General features: G+C 37.6%; 1 protein-coding gene across 3 annotated transcripts; it reads right to left on the bottom strand.

Moving 5' to 3' along the window:
• Positions 1–203: 203 nt before the first annotated feature.
• On the bottom strand, positions 204–20,609 carry MEAF6 (MYST/Esa1 associated factor 6). Of its 3 annotated transcripts, XR_013171074.1 has the most exons (8): positions 20,445–20,609; positions 19,125–19,240; positions 15,919–16,006; positions 15,710–15,755; positions 5,271–5,463; positions 2,121–2,178; positions 1,480–1,513; positions 204–991 (listed from the first exon to the last, which is right to left on the bottom strand). XR_013171074.1 is itself a non-coding variant. In XM_077150256.1 (7 exons), the coding sequence occupies exons 1-7, from the start codon at positions 20,532–20,534 to the stop codon at positions 983–985; spliced, it is 576 nt and encodes a 191-aa protein (XP_077006371.1). In that variant the 5' UTR covers positions 20,535–20,609; the 3' UTR covers positions 204–982. The 3 variants fall into 3 exon arrangements, 2 of the variants coding, with proteins under 2 accessions (XP_077006371.1, XP_077006373.1); XM_077150256.1 differs by lacking the exon at positions 2,121–2,178; XM_077150258.1 differs by lacking the exons at positions 2,121–2,178; positions 20,445–20,609 and adding an exon at positions 19,418–19,672.
• Positions 20,610–20,926: the final 317 nt, after the last annotated feature.

Genomic DNA, 20,926 nt, shown 5'->3' with positions numbered 1-20,926 from the left:
TCTGTTCAAGAGCTCTGGACCAAACAGCTTTTGGTTCAATTTTGAGCTTTTCCTTACGTCTTAGTGATTTTTAGAGTAATATTTAATCAGGTAAATACCAGTAATGAGAAAAAAGATGGAAAAAGAAATTTCCATAAGGCATGATATGACTAAATAAAATAAATGGAAAAATAATCTCAAGTTTAAAAGTAAAACATGAGAAATCAAAGCCTGGGAAATTTTATTTATACAAAATAATAAAAATATCTACTTTAAAAGGGCTAATTCAAACTCATGTTTGAAGCTGCTTCTAACTCAGAAAGATTCTAGATAGGTAATTATTAAATAAACACTCTTTAACATTCCCTTGCAAAAACACAAAATAGCCAAGATCCCCATTTTATTTGTGGTAACCCAGAGTATCTTCAAGTGAGAATATTGGCAACTGCATAAAACAAGATTCTTCAATATGCCAGCAGGAAGGTATGAGCTGTACAACTGCATTACAAAATGTTCCCAAAGGAAATAAGGTGATAAAAACAATAGAAAAATAATAAAACATAAAGCACAATAAGAAAACGCCAGATATTTACAGACTTCATCTGAAATGCGACTTGTGATTCTACTTTTAGCTTAAAACAAAACCAGAGACCATGTCTTGATGGGCGTCACAGATGAAGCTGATGCCAACAGCTTTGTGAGGAGGCATCCATTCCAAGAAGGGAGAAATGCCCAGTTAGCAACTTGCTGGGATTATAACCATGTCTTGGTCTTCCTGCAGTTCTGTTACTAAAAATGGCACAAAGCAAATGATTCGATGTGGTCTAACAAATGATTTTTTTTGTCATCACATTTCAGAACCAACTACTTAGAGTCACAGGCACTGGGTCTGGGAAAGCAGATGTGGACGGCCACACACTCAGGTGAGGGATGTCTATCTTTGTGAGGTTGGACAAGGGAAGCAGGGCTCTATAGCCTGGAAGCTTCTGCACTAATCAGTCTTCTAATAGTCCTAAAAAGAGAAAAATAAAAGTCCCAACTTACTTTCAGTAGAACAGTGGTTTGAATCTAAGAAAAAAAAAATCTCAACAACTCTGCTAGGAGATTGCTCTGTAGCTGAGGATCCTATTTCAATAGAATTTACAATACCTCACATGTGAAAATGGCCTGTCTTCAGAGTCCTGAAGGGACTGAAACATCAATTCTTTCCTTATTAGACCATCTAAGCCCACCAGTTACAACAACAACAAAAAAGCTAGCATTAATGCTTTTATTTTTTAATTAAAGGAAATTTTTCTTCACTGAAAACATGTGTAACCTCTTTCTCTCTTCACAACATCAAATGTAAATAAGGTGCATCCAGATAGACGCTCTGGACTTTAAAACTGGAACTGTGACCCCAGACCAGCTTAGGAGCCCTCAAACTCTGAAGACAGAATAAATTTTTCCAATCATCTACAAAACTGCCAGACTCTCTGAAATGGCCTGGCTAATACTTACAGCTCGTGGTTTTTTGTTTAACTTCAGATCAATCCTGTGGTAGGAAAGATAAAAGATATTTGCATTTTAATTTACAGAAAACGGGTTCAAGAATCAGCTACTGCATAGGGCACAAGCTATAAAAAGACTATTTGGTTAAACAAAATCCATATTCTTCATTAGGCTATGTCATATTTAGTTGTTTACCCAGATATTATTAAGCAAGTATCAGTTTAAAAATAAGAACAGATACTCTTGCCACCAGGCAAACTTAGATGACTCAAAAAGAAATATACAATAGTTATGAAAGCCATATAAATTTTCAAAATATTCCAAAATTACTTCTTAAAGAGATTGGATTAAGAGGGCATGCTCTATGTTAATGTGTTAGCTCTGTAACTATATCACTGAGACACTGGGTGATTAAGTCAGGAAAGAGACTAGGAGGCTGTATTTCTGGACATGAAACACAAAAGAAATTGAATGAATTTCAATTTTTAAGTCTTTCCAAAGCAAAATATCTTAAACTATTAATCTCCTTATAAAGCAAAGCCAGAAAATCAATTTGAATATGAATTAAAGATTGTCTATTTGAAAAGAAATTAAAATGCATAAAAGTGAAGTTTACTTAATTTTGCTCAAGTTATTAAATAAAATGTTACCTCCATCACGTTTTTCTGTTTTTAAAAAAAACTTCCCAGCCTAACCTAATATACATACCTACAATTAAACAGATAAACTATGGGTTAGAAAAGTCTCAAAAAGGCATATTTGTGTCTACACACTAAACAACACAGCACAAATACTAATTCAAATCAAACTTACTCAAAGTCATAATCAAACATGCCAGACGGGCTGAGGGGCAGCATTTGAAAGGAAGAAAGCAACAGAAATTAATATACTAATTTGAATTAGTCGATTAGCCACCCTAGCAAGATTTGTAGAAATAAAATCAGCTTTAAGAATCTTATGCCATAAAGTTGCAAACATCAAAGCACCAAAGAGTTTGTGGTCAGATTTTCTTTCTTCAATGGATTTAATATCAGAATAGATCATGAAAGGAAAAATTATGTCATTAGAAAACTATAGATACCTGAAGCTTTTTATTAGCTGCAGATTCAGAGTTAGAACTTTTAAAATATTTCACTGAATGAAAAATATAATTAGGGCATTAGAAGAAACAGAGAAAGAAAGGTTTAGTCATACAATGAAAGGGACTTTGAAGACAACAGTACTAGCAACAGAGCATAATATATTATTATTAAAAAAAAAAATAGACAACATTCTGAACTTTAAAAAAAGAGAAAACATCATGTAACTTTTTACTCAGGTTTTATGTTCTAAATGTGTCCAGAGAACAAGTGTTTCCTTTTACAGCATTCATCCTAGAAACCAAGGTTTGAATGAGTCAACTTCAGTGGAAGAGTCTTGTTCCAGAAACTGAAGAACCATATTCCTCTGCCCTCTGAATTGGTAATGGTAGTTAGCTGTATGTGTGTCAGAGATACAATTAAGGAACACCCACATCTGCAGAGCCCCTATTAAAACAAAAGGAAGTTGACATCCACAAGCACCCCAAGCCTCAGGGACTTGGGCGGGAACAGTGGAGAGGAGGAGGCCATTTGTGCCATCCCTGTAAGCAGACCAAGTCTGGGCAGACCTCCAAAGCAAACATTCACCTAGAGTATGACACTGACCCCTTAGCCAGCTCCACTGCCTTTCAGACTGTAGACAGGTGGGAAAACAATATGCAAACGGTTGCATTTTCCTCCTAGCCAATGTTTGCATGAGTGAAACTGGAAGAAAGCTTAATTTCAATATTCCTTATGCACCAGTATCACTTAAAATACTTAAGAAAGAGTATATGATAAGTATACAAAGCAAGGATTATCAAATATTTCACTTTCAGTCTAACTTTGTTCACTAAATCAAAACAGTGTACTTAGTTAATTAAAATTTTACAAATCACCCAGAAGAATGCTAGAATTTGTCATAGTAGTAAAATTCTGTAAGAACAACCTTAAATTATTATTTTGACTTTTTCTTTTAAGACATTGGAACTTACTTATTGTTCAGATATCTTGTAAAAGATAAGAATTCAGAACACCACGTTCATTTATGAATGCTAAACATTGATTACTTTTCACATTCCTGAAAAGGGCAAATTTCAAATGAACGAATATGAGGTACTGCCTGGAGCAAACAATAGCTAGAGCGTCTGTGGTATCAGTAATGGAGAAAATGTCACAGAAACTTTCAAGGAATTTTTCTCTACTCTAGACATTCTGAAATAGGGCAATAATCATTACTTTACTGGAGTGGGCAGGCCATGGTGGCTCAGCAGGCAGAGTCCTCGCCTGCCATGCTGGAGACCTGGGTTCGATTCCCGGTGCCTGCCCATGCAAAAAAAAAGAAAAAAGACGACCCTGGAGTAATTTTATAACAGCAATGCAGAGTATGATATTTAATATCCTGAAAAATTTTTAATAATTTTAAGGATAGGGTTCTATGCTACTGCTTGTGATAAGCTAGCATCAGTCCTGTTACAATGATCAAATAACCAGTAGTCCTACAAAAAAAAAAAAACCATGCAATTTTACTATTTCTTACTACGGTTATGAGATTAGTACGGTGATTTTTGATTTGCAGAAAAATGTTAAGAAGCACTATTTGGAGGAAATACTGACAGTTTCTGCAGTATAAAGAATACTACCATAAACAAGAAAAACTTTTAAAAGAATCAGATAAAGAATCAGTTGATGCCAAAGAGGTTCAAACCAATCAGAGTTAATTCCATATTATCTCCATGTGCCATGCCTCCAAAGCCAAAATTCTCACACATCAGGTCACAAAGGAATATTCTATAGGTTTATAAAGCAACCCAATTCAGAAGCAAACTGGAAGGCAAGGAACCCCTTCATTTCTTGCATGCCTCCTTTCACTCCTCAGCATGCAGGCTTCCAAAAGGAAGGGGTCAAAAGCCAGCCTAAGGATACCTGGTTTCCACGCCTCTGAGAAGGTCCAGAGCCAGTGCAAGAAACTGTGTAAGACCCTCCCTGAGCACATCTGCATGATTTCCAATTGTCTTAGGTCCCAGGTCCAGGCATAACCACACAAACCCCAAGCAGAGTGAAAGCTAAAATCCTCTCTGGATAAGATCTGACCTCTCTGTCCACTGCTGTCAGTCCTATCTCATTAAACACTGTAAAAACACATGGTGGACAAATGTTATCCAGGAAGACACTCACATTGTACAGACTTTACATTGCTTCTCAATATCCGAGTTAGTGTCATCACAAAGAATAGAAAAACAGAGAAATAATAATCTAAAATATCTATTTAAAAAGGAAAAAAGCCATGTCAGATCAGTTCTTTCCATTCACAGTAGAATAAGAGTAGGCAGGGCCCAGGATCAGAATTATAAGCAAAAGACTTTATCCCACTTTGCAGCTTCCCAACATGCATTAGTAGCATCTTTCAAATACGATTATACAGATTCAGTTTTTATTGCCCCTTTTTCTTGTCTAAAAGCATTCCAAATTCACCATAGTGAAAAAGTTTTGCTGGAATAAAATTCTCCTACTACAGAAAGACTGAGAAGGATGCCCTGGAGTCCTCCTTCCTGGTTACTCTAATGTCCACCAATATTCCCCTTAGAGGAAAAATTAGCCCATTTCATAGGAACCCAAGGAATTTCTTCTCATCAGCAACAGAAAGACTTTGCAACAATCCTGAAGAGTTTTTATTCTAGGAAAGTCACTTCACAGCAATGGTCATGGAAGCTCTGGGGAGGTGGTATTACTGCCACTGACCTGTGTCGGTTTTTATTCTTTCGCTTTTTGTGGCTGCTGTGATGACTCCCTGAGGAAGTGGAAGAAGCAGCCTTCTGAGGTTTCACTCCCTGCACAGATCCATCCAGATCCTCAGGGTCCTCCTGGCTGGGCTCATTTTCCTGATTGTGGAAGTCTGGAGAAGTATCACTTTCAGTCCCACTTCCTGGCTCCCCTGGAGGGAATAAAAACAAGTCCCCAAAAGGCATCATCAGTATTCCTCAGGCAATCTGCCTGTTAGGAAAGGTATTCTGAACATTATTATATAGGATTATTCCCTATCCTCAAGGACTACTGATTCTAATTGACAGAGAAGACAGTCCAAATATCCAAGTTATCAGAGTTGCTGAAAAACATGTAACCTGAAACACTGTAAACAGAAGCAGCAGATCTCAGGACAGCTGGAAAATAGGAACCTCACTGCTTAAAGGTTATTTTAACACAGAATACACTAATGAGATTAACAAGCATACTAAAAGCTTACTGAAAACATGAGATCAGTCTCCAGGACATGAGAGATGACTTTGAGAAAGTTGCCTATAGCTGGCCCTGGCTCCTTCCCTAAACTACATGGGAAGCTTATCTTCCCATCAAGAAAAAAGGGAAAGAGACAGCCCAAATACATGAGATTTTGTTGGTTTGTCCAGGTTAGTGTGATGCCCCGATAAATCCCAGAGTGATCTGGACAGTGAATAAAGAAGTATTTGCAAAGTGCCCTTGGGGAATTGGGGAAAGGGGGGGACTTCCCATCTGGAGAATTTCTGATATTCTCGCAAGCAGTGGAGACAACCAAATCAACAGGCTGAGTCCTCAATCTTGGGGTTTGCCCCTATGAAGATTATCCCTGCAAAGGACAGGCTAAGCCTACTTAAAATCAGGCCTAAGAGTTATACCCAGAGAACCTCTTTTGTTGCTCAGATGTGGCCTGTCTCTCTCTAAGCTGACATGGCAAGTGAATTCACTGCCCTCCCCACACTATGTGGGACATGACTCTCAGGGGTGTAAATCTCCCTGGCAACATGGAACAGAAATCCCGAGATGAGCCAGGACCCAGAATCAACGGATTGATAAAACCTTCTCGACCAAAAGGGGGAAGAGAGAAATTATTCAAAATAAACTGTCAGTGCTGAGATTTCAAACAGAGTCAAGAGGTTATCCTGGAGGTTATTCTTATGTATTATATAGCTATCCCCTTTTTACTTTATGGTGTATTGGAGCAGCTAAAGGGAACTATCTTAAACTGTAGAATAGTGTTCCAGTAGCCTTGTTTCTTAAAGTTGACTGTATAATGATATAGCTTTTACAATGTGACTATGTGACTGTGAAAACCTTGTGTCTGATGTTCCTTTTATCTAGGGTATAGACAGATGAGTAAAAAAGTATGGATAAAAAATAAACAAATAAAAGGGAGAACAAAGATTAAAATAAATCGAGTAGACTGAAACACTACTGGTCAGTGAGAGGGAGGGGTAAGGGGTATGGTACATATGAGTTTTTTCTTTTTTCTTTTTATTTCTTTTTCTGGAGTGATAATGTTCTAAAAATGATCATGGTGATGAATATACAACTATGTGATGGCATTGTGAGCCATTGATTGTACACCATGTATGGAATGTTGAAATGGTTAAGAATGCATGTGCTTGTACGTTGTTTATCAATAATAAAAAAAATTGACCATGGTGATGAATACACAATTATGTGATGACATCGTGAGCCACTGATTGTACACCATATATGGAATGTTTGTAAGTTTTTACAATAAAAATACGAAAATAAAAAAATAAACAACAACAACAAAGAGAGTCCAAATAAAAGCAGGAGAAAAAAAAACCAGATCTCAGAAATCAAGAGATCCTCTTTTTTTAACACTTCAGGAAAGCAACAGGAGAGGGAGCTCTAGAGCTAGAAAAAGTATACTGACCAAACCTGCCCAGAATTCTGAAGTTCAGAGAAACTGAATTCATATAAAAATTAGCAAGAGAGCTTCAAAACGTACCACCAGGTACTACATATATAGATGAATGGACATATACAGATCAACATAATGGCACTGACAGTCCAAATACAAACCCTCACGTTTATAGTCAATTGATATTTGAAGGATCCAAGGCAATTCCAAGGGAAAAGAATAGTCTTTTAACAAATGATGCTGGCACAACTGGATAGCCACATGCAAAAGAATGAAGGAGGATCCCATATACCTTACACAAAACTTAACTCAGAATGGGTTAGGAAATGGTTTCTTAGAAACAATAACAAAAGCACAAGTAAAAAATAAATAAATTGGATAACATTAATATCAAAAACTTTTGTGTTGCCAATGATACCACCAAGAAAGTAAAAAGACAAACCACAAAATGGCAGAAAGTATTTGCAAGTCACGTATCTGATAAGGGACTTGCATCTAAAATACATAAAGAACTCTTACAACTAAATAATAAGAATACACACCCACAAAATTAAAAGTGGGTAAGGATTTCAATACATTTTTCCAAAGAAAATATATAAAAGGCTAATAAGCATATGAAAAGATGCTCAACCTCATTAGACATTAGGAAAATGCAAATCAAAACCACAATGAAGAGTGTACAGGCAATTCAGTGGTAGAATTCTTGCTTGCCATGCAAGAGATTGGGTTCCATTCCCAACCCATGTACTACTATCACACCCTCACCAAAAAAAAAAAAATACACCCACAATATCCTATAATAGGATACCACTTTATATACCCACTAGGATGGCTATACTCAAAAAGATAAACAAATATAAGTGTTGGTAGCATATGGAAAAACTGGGACCCCAATACACTGCTGGTGGGAATGAAAAATGATGTAGCCACTTTGGAAAACAGTTACCATATGAGGTAGCAATTTCACTTCTAGGTATATGCCCAAAAGAAAAGATAACATACATCCACAGAAAAACCTGGACACGGATGATCACAGCAGCATTATTCATAATAGCCAAACAGTGAAAACAACTCAAATGTTCAACAACTGATAAATGGATAAATAAAACATGGCATATGCATACAATGCAATAATATTTGGTAATAAAAAGAAATTAAGTCCTGATACATTCAACATCATGGATGGACCTGAAATCGACATGCTAAGTGAAAGAAGCCAGTCACAAAAGACCACGTGTATTATGTGATTTGATTTATATGACATCAGAATAGAAAAAACTACAGAGACATAAAGTAGATTATTGTTGCCTAGGCCTGGGGTGGGGTGGGAGATGGGGAGTGACTGCTAACAGGCCCAGAGTTTCTTTTAGGGTGGGATGAAAATGTTTAAAATTAGATGTAAAAAAAAAAAATTAGCCTGTGAAGATGAAAGCACAACCCATGAATATACAAAAACACATTGAACTGTACACTTTAAGTGGGTGAATTTTTTATGGTATATTAATTATTTCTGAACAAAATGGTTAAAATGCTTTTAATTAGCAAAAGAAAAGGTTAGGATTAACATGAAAATAAAAGAGAATAACATCTCTACAAAGCATGCCAGAAAGATACTCCACCAAATAGGTAAACCTATCTGATATTTCAAAAGAAAGAAGACGAATTAAGAAATTGATACCAGATATGAGAACAAACAAACAATGTAAATCAGAACACTTGGAAGTTAGGTGAAAGAAAGCAGGTAGGAATTACAAATAAAAGAAAAAAATCATACTACATAGAAGTATAATATACACTATATATTATATATATATAGTATAGAATATATACTATATATATTCTATACTATATAGAAGTATAAAGGCTGCAGCCAAATTGTTACGAACATGTAAGAATGTGGATAATATTGTTCCCACGTGTCCTTCCTAATGACTGTATTAGAGAATGAACTGCAGACAACCAGAATCACTGGAGACACATTTACACAGAGACTGGTGGTAAAGAGCATCAAGGACTAACACCATAAACAGGGACAACCAGACATTATGCATCTCCTGATAGAAGAACACCCTTGAAGAATTTTTGCAAAAAAAAAAAATCAAACCAGATTCTAATGGTCTCTAGAGTCAAAAACCAATATTCAGGAAATTCAGAGGGCAGAGGAACATGGTAAACTACACTATGAAAGAAGTAATCAGCATAATTCAGACTTTCAGAAACTATAGGACAATCCAATTTCTCCAATCAATAAAAACAAGGTGGGGGTGGGGGCTAGGAATACGATAGCTAACGGGCATGGGGGGATTCTTTTTTGACATGATGAAAATGTTCTAAAATTGACTATGGCAATGATTGCATATACCTGTGAATATACCAAAACCACTGAAGTGTATACTTTAAATGGGTGAATTGCATGGTATGTGAATTTTATCTCAATAAAGCTGTTAAAAAAAGAAAAAAAAAACAAGGAGAAAAAGAGAGAGAAAATAAAGAGAGCAAGCACAAACATATAGTATCAAAAACACTTATAAGACATGTCAACCAATATTTTAATTGGAGCTTGATATTTTTAATTGTGAAAAATATTTAGGATATTTATGCAATAGCTGGAAATTTAAACACAGCCTAAATAGTTGATATTAAGAAAGTTTTGTGTTTTTTTTAAATGGTGTTAAGAGTCTATCATTTAGAAATATGCTATGAAGCATGTATACAAAAAAAAAAGTATGGTGTCTGGGATCTGCTTCAAAATGACATGGGGAGTGGGAGGAGAGTGGATGGGGTGTTGAGAGGGTAGACTGGCCATGTACTAATGGTCGCTGAAGCAGGTTGAAGGGTTATATAAAGATTCATTATTTTACTCTGCTTTTGTATAGATTCAAAATTTACCTTAATAGAATTAAAAAATAAATAAAAATTCCTTTGCCAAAGGGGATATACGTATAAGGAAGCTTACTGTGGCATTATTTATAGTGGGAAAAAATGGAAATATATGACTGCTTACCAACAGAGGAGGACACAACCACATACGGGATATTTTTCAGCTTTAAAAAAAAAAACGGGATCAAAGAAGAAATCACAAGGGAAATCAGGAAATATCTTGAGATGCAAACAAAATAGGAAAAAAACAAAATAGAACATAGTAAGACTTATGGGATAAAGTCAGTGCTTAGAGGGAAATTTATAACTCTAAACATCTACAAAAGAAGAAAAGATAAATCAATAACCTAACCACACCTAGAGAAACTAGAAACAAGAGCAGACTAAACCCGAAGTTAGTACAAGGAAGAAGTAATAAAAATTAGAACAAAGATAAATGAAACAGAGAAGAGAAAAGCAACAGAGAAAATAAACAAACCAAAAGTTGGCTTTTTAAAAAGATCAGTACCATTGACAAACCACTAACCAGGCTGAAAAAGAAAAAAGAGAGGGGAAAGAAACAACTAAAATCAGGAATGAAAGGGGAGACATTACTATGAACCTTACAGAAATAAAAAGGATCATAAGAAGTACTATGAACAAGTATATGCCAACAAATTAGAAAATTAGAATATCCTAAAACACTGTTATTGTTTTCACAATTAAAATTAGGTTTTCTAATTTGTTGGCACATGATACGGAATCACATAATTCCTTGAAACATACAAATGACCTAATCTAAAGCAAGACAAAATAGAAAATCTCAAAAGACCTATAACAAGTAAAGTGACTGAAACAATAATTACGAACCTCCCAACACGGAAAAGTCCAGAATTGGATAGTGTCACCACCGAATTCTACCAAACATTTAAAGATTTAACACCAAACCTTCTCAAATTCTTCCAAAAAATAAAAGAGGGAGGATTATTTCCTAATTCATTCTATGAGGTCGGCATTACCCTGACACCAGCAGAGGTCTCTACTTCAATGGAGTTTAAAATCTGTATCCATCCTGAAGGAGTAGCTTTAAGGATTAAATGAGATAATGCAAATAAAGTGTGTGCTTAGTGTCTGAAACACATTAAGTGTTCAGATCGTAATATCCTTGAGTTCTAAGACATGTCAAATTTTAAACAAGCAGTAAAGACTGTAAAACAGCTGTTAGCAGGAGATAATGAGGGAAAGCTACTAAGAAGTCTTGAACACAGGAATGACATTAAACAATGGATATTTACTGAGTTCTCTGTACAAACTTGTGTTTTGTTTTTTTTTTTTTTTGTTTTTTTTTTTTTTTTAAAGGAAAGACAGAGAGAAGGAAGGAAGGATAGAAGGAAGGAAGGAAGGAAGAAAGGGAAACATCTTTTAAACATTTTCTTGTTTTATTGTATTTTGTTTTTCCGTTTTTTGTTACATGGGCTGGGGCCGGGAATCGAACCGAGGTCCTCCGGCATAGCAGGCAAGCACTTTGCCCGCTGAGCCACCGCGGCCCGCCCAAACTTGTGTTTTAATATTATTAGGCTCACATGGTTTATAAGAGGGATTGGAGGCTGGAAGACTAGAAACTATGAAAATACAAAGAAAGACTACAAAATGAGAATAAATTTCCTTGGTTCATGGAAGCAGAAGAGTGATCACTTAATGGGCAGGTCACAACATTTCAAGGTGCAGCAACAAGTAAAATTAGGCAGTCTTACCATTCTGCCATTGTGGAAAGACACACAGTTTGTTTCTTACTGCCATAAAAATGAGCAACTTATTCTTAGAGCAAAGAATGTCAGATTTTTATTAAATTTAATAAATCTACAAATGAGACACTTATTAAAAGAAAGGAATGATATTAAGAGTGCCAAGGTAATGGCTTCTAACCAGCTAAAATGTCTAAAGGAGGAAGAGCAGATATTCAGAGCAATAGTTTCAATGCTGTCATTTACTTACCACTGGCATGATGTAAATGCTGAAGAGAGATTTGGTTTGATGAAACCTTCAGAGAAGACCAGTAAAACAAACAGCGGTGACTGGATAAAAACAACCTATTTTGTTTTTCTTTTGCTTTATTTTTTTTATAAGAATATATACTGTCTCACAAATCTACATAAAACCCCTCTATTGGGGACCACGCTAATCCATTCTATCACTTTAGTTTGGGTACATATGAAAGAAATAAAGAAAAGCAGAAAATAATGTATTTTTGAGGAAAATTTTCAGAGCAGTTTGAAAACAAAATGTCAAAAGTGCAAAACTCCAAAATCCCTGAGATCTAGGAATATGCAAGTCAAAATTCTAAGAGAAAAAAATGTTTGCTTCATTGCAATCAAAGACCAAAGGCACTGAAATACAAAACTCATTCTACAAGATCTTTTATGCAGAAATTCTGAGCCACTGGAAGGATTCTATAGAAAGAAAAATGAAAGGCAAAAGTAGAACAAGTTTGGTATAGGTTACAATTCGACAATTTCAGGTTTTTCCTTCTAGCTGCTTGAAGATACTGGAGACTAAAAGAAATATCAATATAATGATTCAGCAGTCATTCTCATTTGTTAAATCCTATCTTATCTGTTATAATTCCTCCTCCTCTTTTGATCCTTCCCCCAATCTTTAGGGATATTAGGGCTATGCCCATTCTAACTTTTTCATGTGGAAAAGGGCTGTCAACAATATACGACAGGGGGATGTAATTAATGTTCTTGGAGAGGTTGGCCCCTCTGGGTTTCAGGACTTATCTAGCTTAGGAACCATCTGGAGGTTATAGGTTTCTGGAAATTAGTACATGAAACTTTTCCTACAGCTACTTTTTAAGTACAAAGACCACTACATAGTCAAAGAGAACCAAAGACAAAGGGAAAGTAGATTTTATGAGTAATATAACCAGCAGAAAAAAACAGAACAACAGAAAGAGACCTTTAAAGAACTTCAGAGGCTGAAATTAAACAAAGATTATAGAACAACTATGTTTACTATGCTTCAGAAATAAAAGTTTGACGATAACTGCAGAGAAAACTGTAAAAAAAATTACACAGCAGATTTTTAAAAAGAATAGAGTTTCTGAATAGTAAAAATACAATAACGAAGTTTTTTAAGTAGTAAGGTTTCTGGAAATTAAAAATACCACAGCAAAGCTTTTTAAACTAGCAAGGTTTAACATCAGATCAGAGACAGATGAAAAGAGAATCAGCAAACTGGTAAACAGGTCAGAAAAAGACTTAGAATGCAGCATGAAGAGACAAAAAGATAGATGATATAGAAGAGATGGAAAAAGGCCTGAAAAATACAATAAGAGGGCAGTGCAATGGTGACTCAATGGCAGAATTCTTGCCTGCCATGCCAGAGACCCGGGTTTGATTCCCAAGCCTGCCCATGCCAAAAAAAAAAAAAAAAAAAAAAAATGGGTTGGATATACATTAAACTGGAGTACTAGAAGGACAGAGGAGAGGGAACACGGGGCAAATAAATATCTGGAGATAATAACTAAGGATTTTTCAGAACTGATGAAAAAATACTAACCCACAGTTTCAACAAGCTCAACACAACCCAGCCATCAGATAACTAAAAACAAATCCATAGTAGGAGACATCATAGCAAACCGCAGAAAATTTCAAGACAAAAATAAAATCTTAAAAGATAGCAGTAGGAGGTGGTAATAGTGTAAAGGTGAGACAGAATGCAAGAAGATTACTTTAAAAGGGCTCGTGTGATTTAATGAACTCCTGTGTGTAAGTAATTCTCTATACTCTGCTTTATTTCAAAAAGGATTCAAGGCAGCTTATCAAGATTCATATAAATAAAACCCAATAAAATAAATTTAAAATGAAAAAAGTAAAGCAAAGAGAAATAGAAGAGGAAGGTACACTGGATGCAGCACCAAAATTCATTCTCAAAATGCATGTTATAAATTCCTATTTCACTCAATAGAGGGGAACCACAAAGTTGGCTTAAGCATTTTAGTACCCATACAGAGAGGGAAAGAATCAATTACAAGATTTTCAGTAAAAACCAATCAGGTGTTAAGGGAAAAACTGTTTCTAAAGGAGAGGAAACTTAGCTATGATAAAAAAATAATAACCACACCACCCTCTTACAATAAACACATTTTACAGAACCAAAGTCTAATTAGTAAAGGTAATTTTATGGTAGAGACCAAGGAATACCAATATGATGCACATTCCAGGGGTGTAGCTCAACGCAGAGGAAAGATTTTAGAGGAATGGATGACCTACATCTGCTTTAGAAAATCCTTATTATGTAAGTGTTTGTCTCATCTGCAAACAGTGACTTCAAGTATCCCCTCTCTACAAATACCCAGGTGCAGCCATTCCATGTGAGTAGTTAGGTACAGAGCAATATGCTGAACTATCAGCTGAGATAGGGCAGGATTAAAGGCTCTTGTGAAAACCAAGCCAGACAAGGACACCTGCCCAAATAGAAAGCCATTTCATCTCAACTCAAAGGAGTGCGATCCAGGATATTCCTCAATCAGTCTAGTTATTCTACATAGGAGATGATATGACTCTCCATTCTAGGAATGGTCGTGTACTTGAAAAGAAATAAGATTTAGTTGAGAGCCACAGTGAAAGAAAAATGAAAAGTACTTGGTATGACTGACTAGGTTGTAAAGAAAGGAATAAAAAAATGCCTACAAAGTTTTGAATGAGGGAGAGGAGAAGTACCATAACAGAAAAATTGAGCAGACATGTTTTCAAGGGAATAAAACAGTGTGGTTTTAGACGAAATGTTTTAGCTTGAACATCTAAATGGAAACGACTAGAAGGAAACGTATGACTTAAACTCAAGAAAGAGGTTAGAGGTGGAGCTAGAGATGTAGAAATCTGTACACAGAGATAATAACTGAAGTTACGGAGTATTTCTAATTCCCAAACTACCAAAATCCTTTTCCTTAAATCATTGCCCCAGTGCAAACAAAAGAATGGATTTCCCACTAAGTATACCATCTGAAAGAAGTACGTGGTCACTATACAAAGGCAGGCTGTATTTCAAAGTGCTGCAATGCACTGAGAAAATGTCCAATACAGCCACACAGAGTGTAACTCAGAGGGATAAATGTCACATCTATATCCTGTCACTAAAAATCAGAATACATTGGACTGTAAGGCTTATATACAGAGAATGATACAATTGGTCTCCAAAGTAACTACTATCTAATCTCCATTTTATATTTAGGAACACATAAGTACAATCTGTTTACAGGAAGAGAATTCCCTATGAATAAATACTGAAGTTGGATAATAGATTCTTTGGGATTTATTAGGTAGGTCTGAAATTTTCTATAATAAGAGTTTATTTTTATTTTTAAAAAGTTGGAGGGGAAGGTATTCCCTAAGAATCTGTAAGACTTATCAGGGCTGAAGTGAAGACATATCTTTGTGTCTTTGAGCAGCTAAAGTAACCTCTGTATGGAATAAGAGGCAGGAAGGACATAATAGTTTCCTCCTGAAAAGACAGACATGATTAAGGATACTTAAAAATGTTCCTAACTTCTAGAGAGAAAAGGCAGGAGTATAACAGATGCAGTCCTTAGGTACACAGTTAGACAGGAGATAAATATAGGGATTATGGTAGCTTAAAAAAATTTACTTACTCTTTTCAATGAGCTGGTCTTGAACTCCTGCCAATGCACTTACTGCCTAAAAGAAAAAGCTACCAGTTACTAGAAAAATTTTCATAGACCTCAGCTGAGCACTCATAGAGCAAGGGAGGAAGGGAAGAGAAAACTTCCCTTTTGGAATCGAGGTTATCCTCAACAATGTGGCATAGAAAGATCCCCCCTCCACCCTCGGCTTCACTTACAGCTGCTGAAGTAACTGAGGATTTACTGAAGAGCCGCTCGGCTTCCTTAAACTTCCGGTTCCTTCGATCGTTTTTGCTATTGGAGTTTCTAAAACACACAGAAGAAACTCATAAGCACCAAGTTATATCTATGGTTCAAGCTGGGGATGCCCCAGGAAGGGTGAAAGGAAGTATTTTTTCTTTTTTTTTTTTTTTTTAGCATGTTCCATACAGAAATGCCATCACAATTAAAGGCCACTCACAAAGCAGAGTTAACTTCATATAGATTTGTTTCTTAGAATATCCTAAAACACTGTTATTCTGTTTTCACAATTAAAAACAGGGACTATAGATAGGAAAGAAGAGCATGGGCAAGGAAAAAGGGTTAAAAAGACAAAGAAAAAGGCAGATGAAAATTATATGAAAACAAACTGGGAAAGAAAACATAAAAGATTTATATAGAAGGCATACATACACACACACAGACAGGAGTATGGAGAGCCTGCCAAACTGAAAGGGACATAACATACAAACACACAAATACCCAGAGAAATGGAGGCCGAGAGCCACACACATATGCCCAGAGGCAGAGATGGACAACAGAGAGATATTCACACATACTCCTGAACAAGAGAGGTAGGGTGATTCAGATAAAGAGGAAGGAAGGACTGACATCTATTGAAGCAGAATATGCCCTCAATTCAAAAATCATAATTATTAGACACAAAAGGGTGAATTTATGTGATTATTTAGGAAGAAAAATAAGAAGGGAATTTGGTAAACTTCAGCTTTTCCTCTTTAAAGGAATTCATCAGACTCTGGCATTCAGCGGTTGGATATGATAGAAAAAATGATTTTGCATGAGGAGCAAAACATTATTTTATATTTGGCCAGGGAGGAAAAAAAAGGAATACAAAATTTACTATAAAGGGGAATTAATGGAGGATTTACCACTCTAGTTGGCCAAAACAACCTTTATGCTAAATGTTTATAAAGACAGCAGTGTTTTCCAAAGTGTGAAGTATATCCATCTCCCTGAGGCACATGAGATTATTTTAGATGGTTCACAAATATTTCCATTGTATAATGTATTTTTAAAGCTAATTATTTAAAATGACTAGCACAAATTAATTACATGAAGCATTATCTGTTTAAAAAACGTAATTTTAAAAATTTAAAGAAAGAACCAGGGTTTCATAGAGAAATGGATGATATCAAGTTTTGTGCTTGGGAAAGGATATGGTGAGCCTGGGACATCTTATTGGGCCAGAAAGCAAGAAAGTGTTCAAAGACTAATAATGCCATGTCAAAAGGACAAAGGAACCAGGTTAAAGAGGTGCCTGCTGACCATGTTGGGGACAAACTAAAAGGAATAATGATAGGTATGTGCACTTTGTGAAAAGTCACTGAGGCTGTACATTTATGATTTGTGCACTTCTCTGCAAATATTTCAATTTTAAAAATTTACTAAATAAATAGAATAAACCCCTAGAATCTTCAAAAAAAAGTGACAGTACTAGATCCCAACACACTGATTTATTTTTTTAAATCCTTATGTCCACAGTAATACAAGAAAGAGATAAAGAAAAAGAATGAATGAAAGGGAGGGAAAATAGAGAGAGAAGGCTCTTCTTTCAGAATGCCAGTAATAAATAAAAAAGGAATAATAAAATTAGAACATCACCATTTTGCAACCCCCAGTATAACAACTAAGATAAAATCAACCATGAACACTAAAACCATTGAATAAAAGTATGGAGGAAGTAGTATATTCACACTACCTAAAAGTATAACCCTCCAAATTACTTGTTAATTACAAACAGAAAAAAAATGAACTTTTACAACTGAGAAATGAAATTTAGCAGCACCAAGAGTGGGACAATATGATTATATGTGCCTCCTGATATAAAAATGGGTATATAACAAGGGGTATGCAACATCATTTATGTAGGATTTTTTCCAAAAATATGTATCCTCTTTATGAGTTTTATGAGACTACAAAAAGAAAAACCTGGAATGTGGTACATTCTACAACACTATGTGATAAACAACAACAACAACAACAAAAAAAAAGGATGGGAGACTCTCCTAAATTAAAAGAGACTAAAAAGACACAACAAACAGATGCAATGCACAAACACAGACTGGATCCTGGATCAAACAAAACAAATCAGCAAGGCTTTTTTTTTTCTCTTTGACAACTGGGGAAATTTGAAAAGTATATTAGATGATGCTACTATTGCAATGTCAACTCTCTAAGTGTGATAACTGTGGTTAGGTAGGAGAAATGTTCTTATTCTTAGGAGATACATGCTGATATATTTAGAGGCAAAGTGTCAGGACATCTGCATCTAACTTTCAAAAGGTTTAGCAAAAAAAAAAAAAAAAAAAAAAAGCACTGGGAGGAGAGGGAGGTACGACTATAAAGGGGTAGCCTGAGGGAGATCTTTGCGGTCACAGAATAGTTCTGTATCTCAGTTGTTTTGGTAGTTACATGAATCTACATATGTGATAAAATGGCATAGAACTATACACACAAATGTGTACAAATGTCAATTTACTGGTTTGACACTTTACAACAGTTATTTAAAACACAACCATTGGTGAAAACTTGGTGAAGGGTACACAGAACCTCTCTCTACTATTTTTGCAAGTTCCTGTGACTGTGATTATTTCAAAATAAAATACATACATTTTTAAAAGTATAGATATATACATCTTTATATGTATTAGAAAAGAGAAAGCAAATGTGGCAACACGTCACTATTGGTGAATGTAGATAAGTATCTAGTGTTCATATACTAGTCCTTTAATTTTTTTACTGATTTGAACATTTTGGAAAGTCTTAAAGAATATTATTAAATAAATAGTGGTATAATTGACTCACAGGTATGGCAAAAATCGTGAGGGTAAAACTCATGACTGATTAAAATGTGGAAAACACTAACGCAGTGTTTTCGTATAAGGTATTTTCATATACTGTATTTCATTTAAACCTCTCACAACCCTGTGTGATACCTCCACCTTGCCCCTATTCCATGAATGTAGGATGTGCCCAAGGTACTCAAGGAGTGAGTGGTTGAGCCAGAGTCCAATTCAAGCCCAAACCTCTTTCTATTGCCACCATTTTACTGCCTCGCTATAAAGTTGTACCAAAGAAACATATAGTTCTAAAAACAAATATTAGTAGAGAACACCGCAGAACACGACAGGCTTCTGACACTCACTTTTGGTTGGTCAGATATCGATCCCAGCCGCGAATAATATTGCCATACATCTGAGTGTCTTCCAGGTAGCTCCCTTCAAAAGCATAGATCTGTCTCTCCAGGTTTGCCAATGTTTCCTGGGAGATGAAAAACATGGACACGGATAATGCCTGTTAAATGCAAACATTAAGTCTGCCCAAACTGAAATCTGGATATGAGACAAAGATCTGTGCTCAAGCACACTAAACCACCCTTGTGGAGAGACTGATGATAATGGAGAGGGGCAGGCTTTTCAGGATGAGGGCAGTCTTGACCTTTTGGACATAACGACCCCTTGAGAATGTAGAGTCAGTCCTCAGTAAAAAACGCATACACATGTAAAAATCCGCATATATTTCAGAAGGTTCATGGACCCGGGCTGAAGCAGAACGTGGGCAGCCTTCACTACCACGCACAAAAGGTCTCGCCACCAGGGAGAGGGAAGAGTGGGCAGTCTTCCTGAGCCTACTCGCTTCCCTCCAGGTTGACTCAGAAAGGCTGCCAGCATTGGGCTGCCAGTTGCTATGGAAACTTGGAAGGATAGGTTCAGGTGATACGGGCCTCCCGGACGCCCAAACCAAAACACGGGAGGGGAGAGCAGTCAGTCTCCAAGGTGCACAGGACCCTGGGTGCACGTCACAACTGCCAGCTCCATAGACCGAGTCCTCTCCCCTCGCCTGTCACCTTCTAGATGTGCAATACCCCATCCAACGAATCTACTCCTAGTCCCCAAAAGGACAGAACCCCCGACCATCCTCCAAAGGTCAGACAGTATCCCCTTCCCACACCCTCCTCGTACCCCACCTCCCCAAAATCCAGGGGCAAATCTGAGCCCCCCGCCCCCCCACACACACAGCCCATGGACACGCCCGCCTACCTTCACCCCTCCAAGATCGCGTACACGTCCGCCCTCACCCACCCCCAAGGGCCACGGACACGCCCGTCCCCACTCCCCAGGCTCACACACACTCGCCCTTTCTACAGCGCCCACACACAGCCCGCCCCCTCCCCAAAGGCGCCTTCCTTCCTCCACGCCCCTCCTTTCTCCAACCCCTCCTTCTCCCCGGCTCCCGCGCCCCGCCCCCCGGCCCGAGGCCCGGCCCCGGGTCCCAGCTCCGAACCCGAACAACCGGAAAGCAGAGGCGGCCGCGGGCCACGGAATGGCAGCCGGGTCTCAGGCCGCCGGCGTCCCAGCCCGCCGCTGCGCCCCCGGAGTAACGGCCAGACGCCGCCGGGCTGGCGCCCGGGGGAGGGGGTTGGAGCGGAGCCCCGACCTGGGCGCCCCCGGCCCCCGACGCTCACCGCCAGCTCCTGCTTCCGTTTCACGAGCTCGGCCAGCTCCCGCCGGGTGTCGGGGATCTGAGGAGGCGCCGCCTTGTTGTGCATCGCCATGTTGGGCTAAGGCGGGCGGCGGCGGCGGCGCGAAGCTAGGGGCGGTCCCTGCGCGCTGTCGCGGGTCCGCGAGGGGGCGCCCCGCCGCCGCCCTGCGCCTGCGCGCGCGGCTTCCGGAGCCGCTCGTCCAGCCGCGTTCTGGCATTTGGTTCTCGCTGGCCCTGCTGAGAGAATCCCACTCGTCTGGTGTTCTGCTCCTAGATTGACGGCTGGCCTTTGCAGATATCACAAACTCACCATGCCCCCAAACAGGCTCTTCCTTAAACTTCCGCAGTCTCTTCTTCGGTGAATAATTTTCATTATCCTTCCCAGTTGCCTAAATCAAAAACCTGGGATCACCCTCACTCTCCCTCACCCCTTTAACCTAATCCCATTTCCAAGCCCTGTGGACG

The sequence above is a fragment of the Tamandua tetradactyla genome, chromosome 2 (assembly GCF_023851605.1).
Source record: "Tamandua tetradactyla isolate mTamTet1 chromosome 2, mTamTet1.pri, whole genome shotgun sequence".
NCBI lineage: Eukaryota > Metazoa > Chordata > Mammalia > Pilosa > Myrmecophagidae > Tamandua > Tamandua tetradactyla.
Note: the sequence above shows the minus strand (reverse complement) of the source record. Positions and strands in the feature narration are given on the sequence as shown.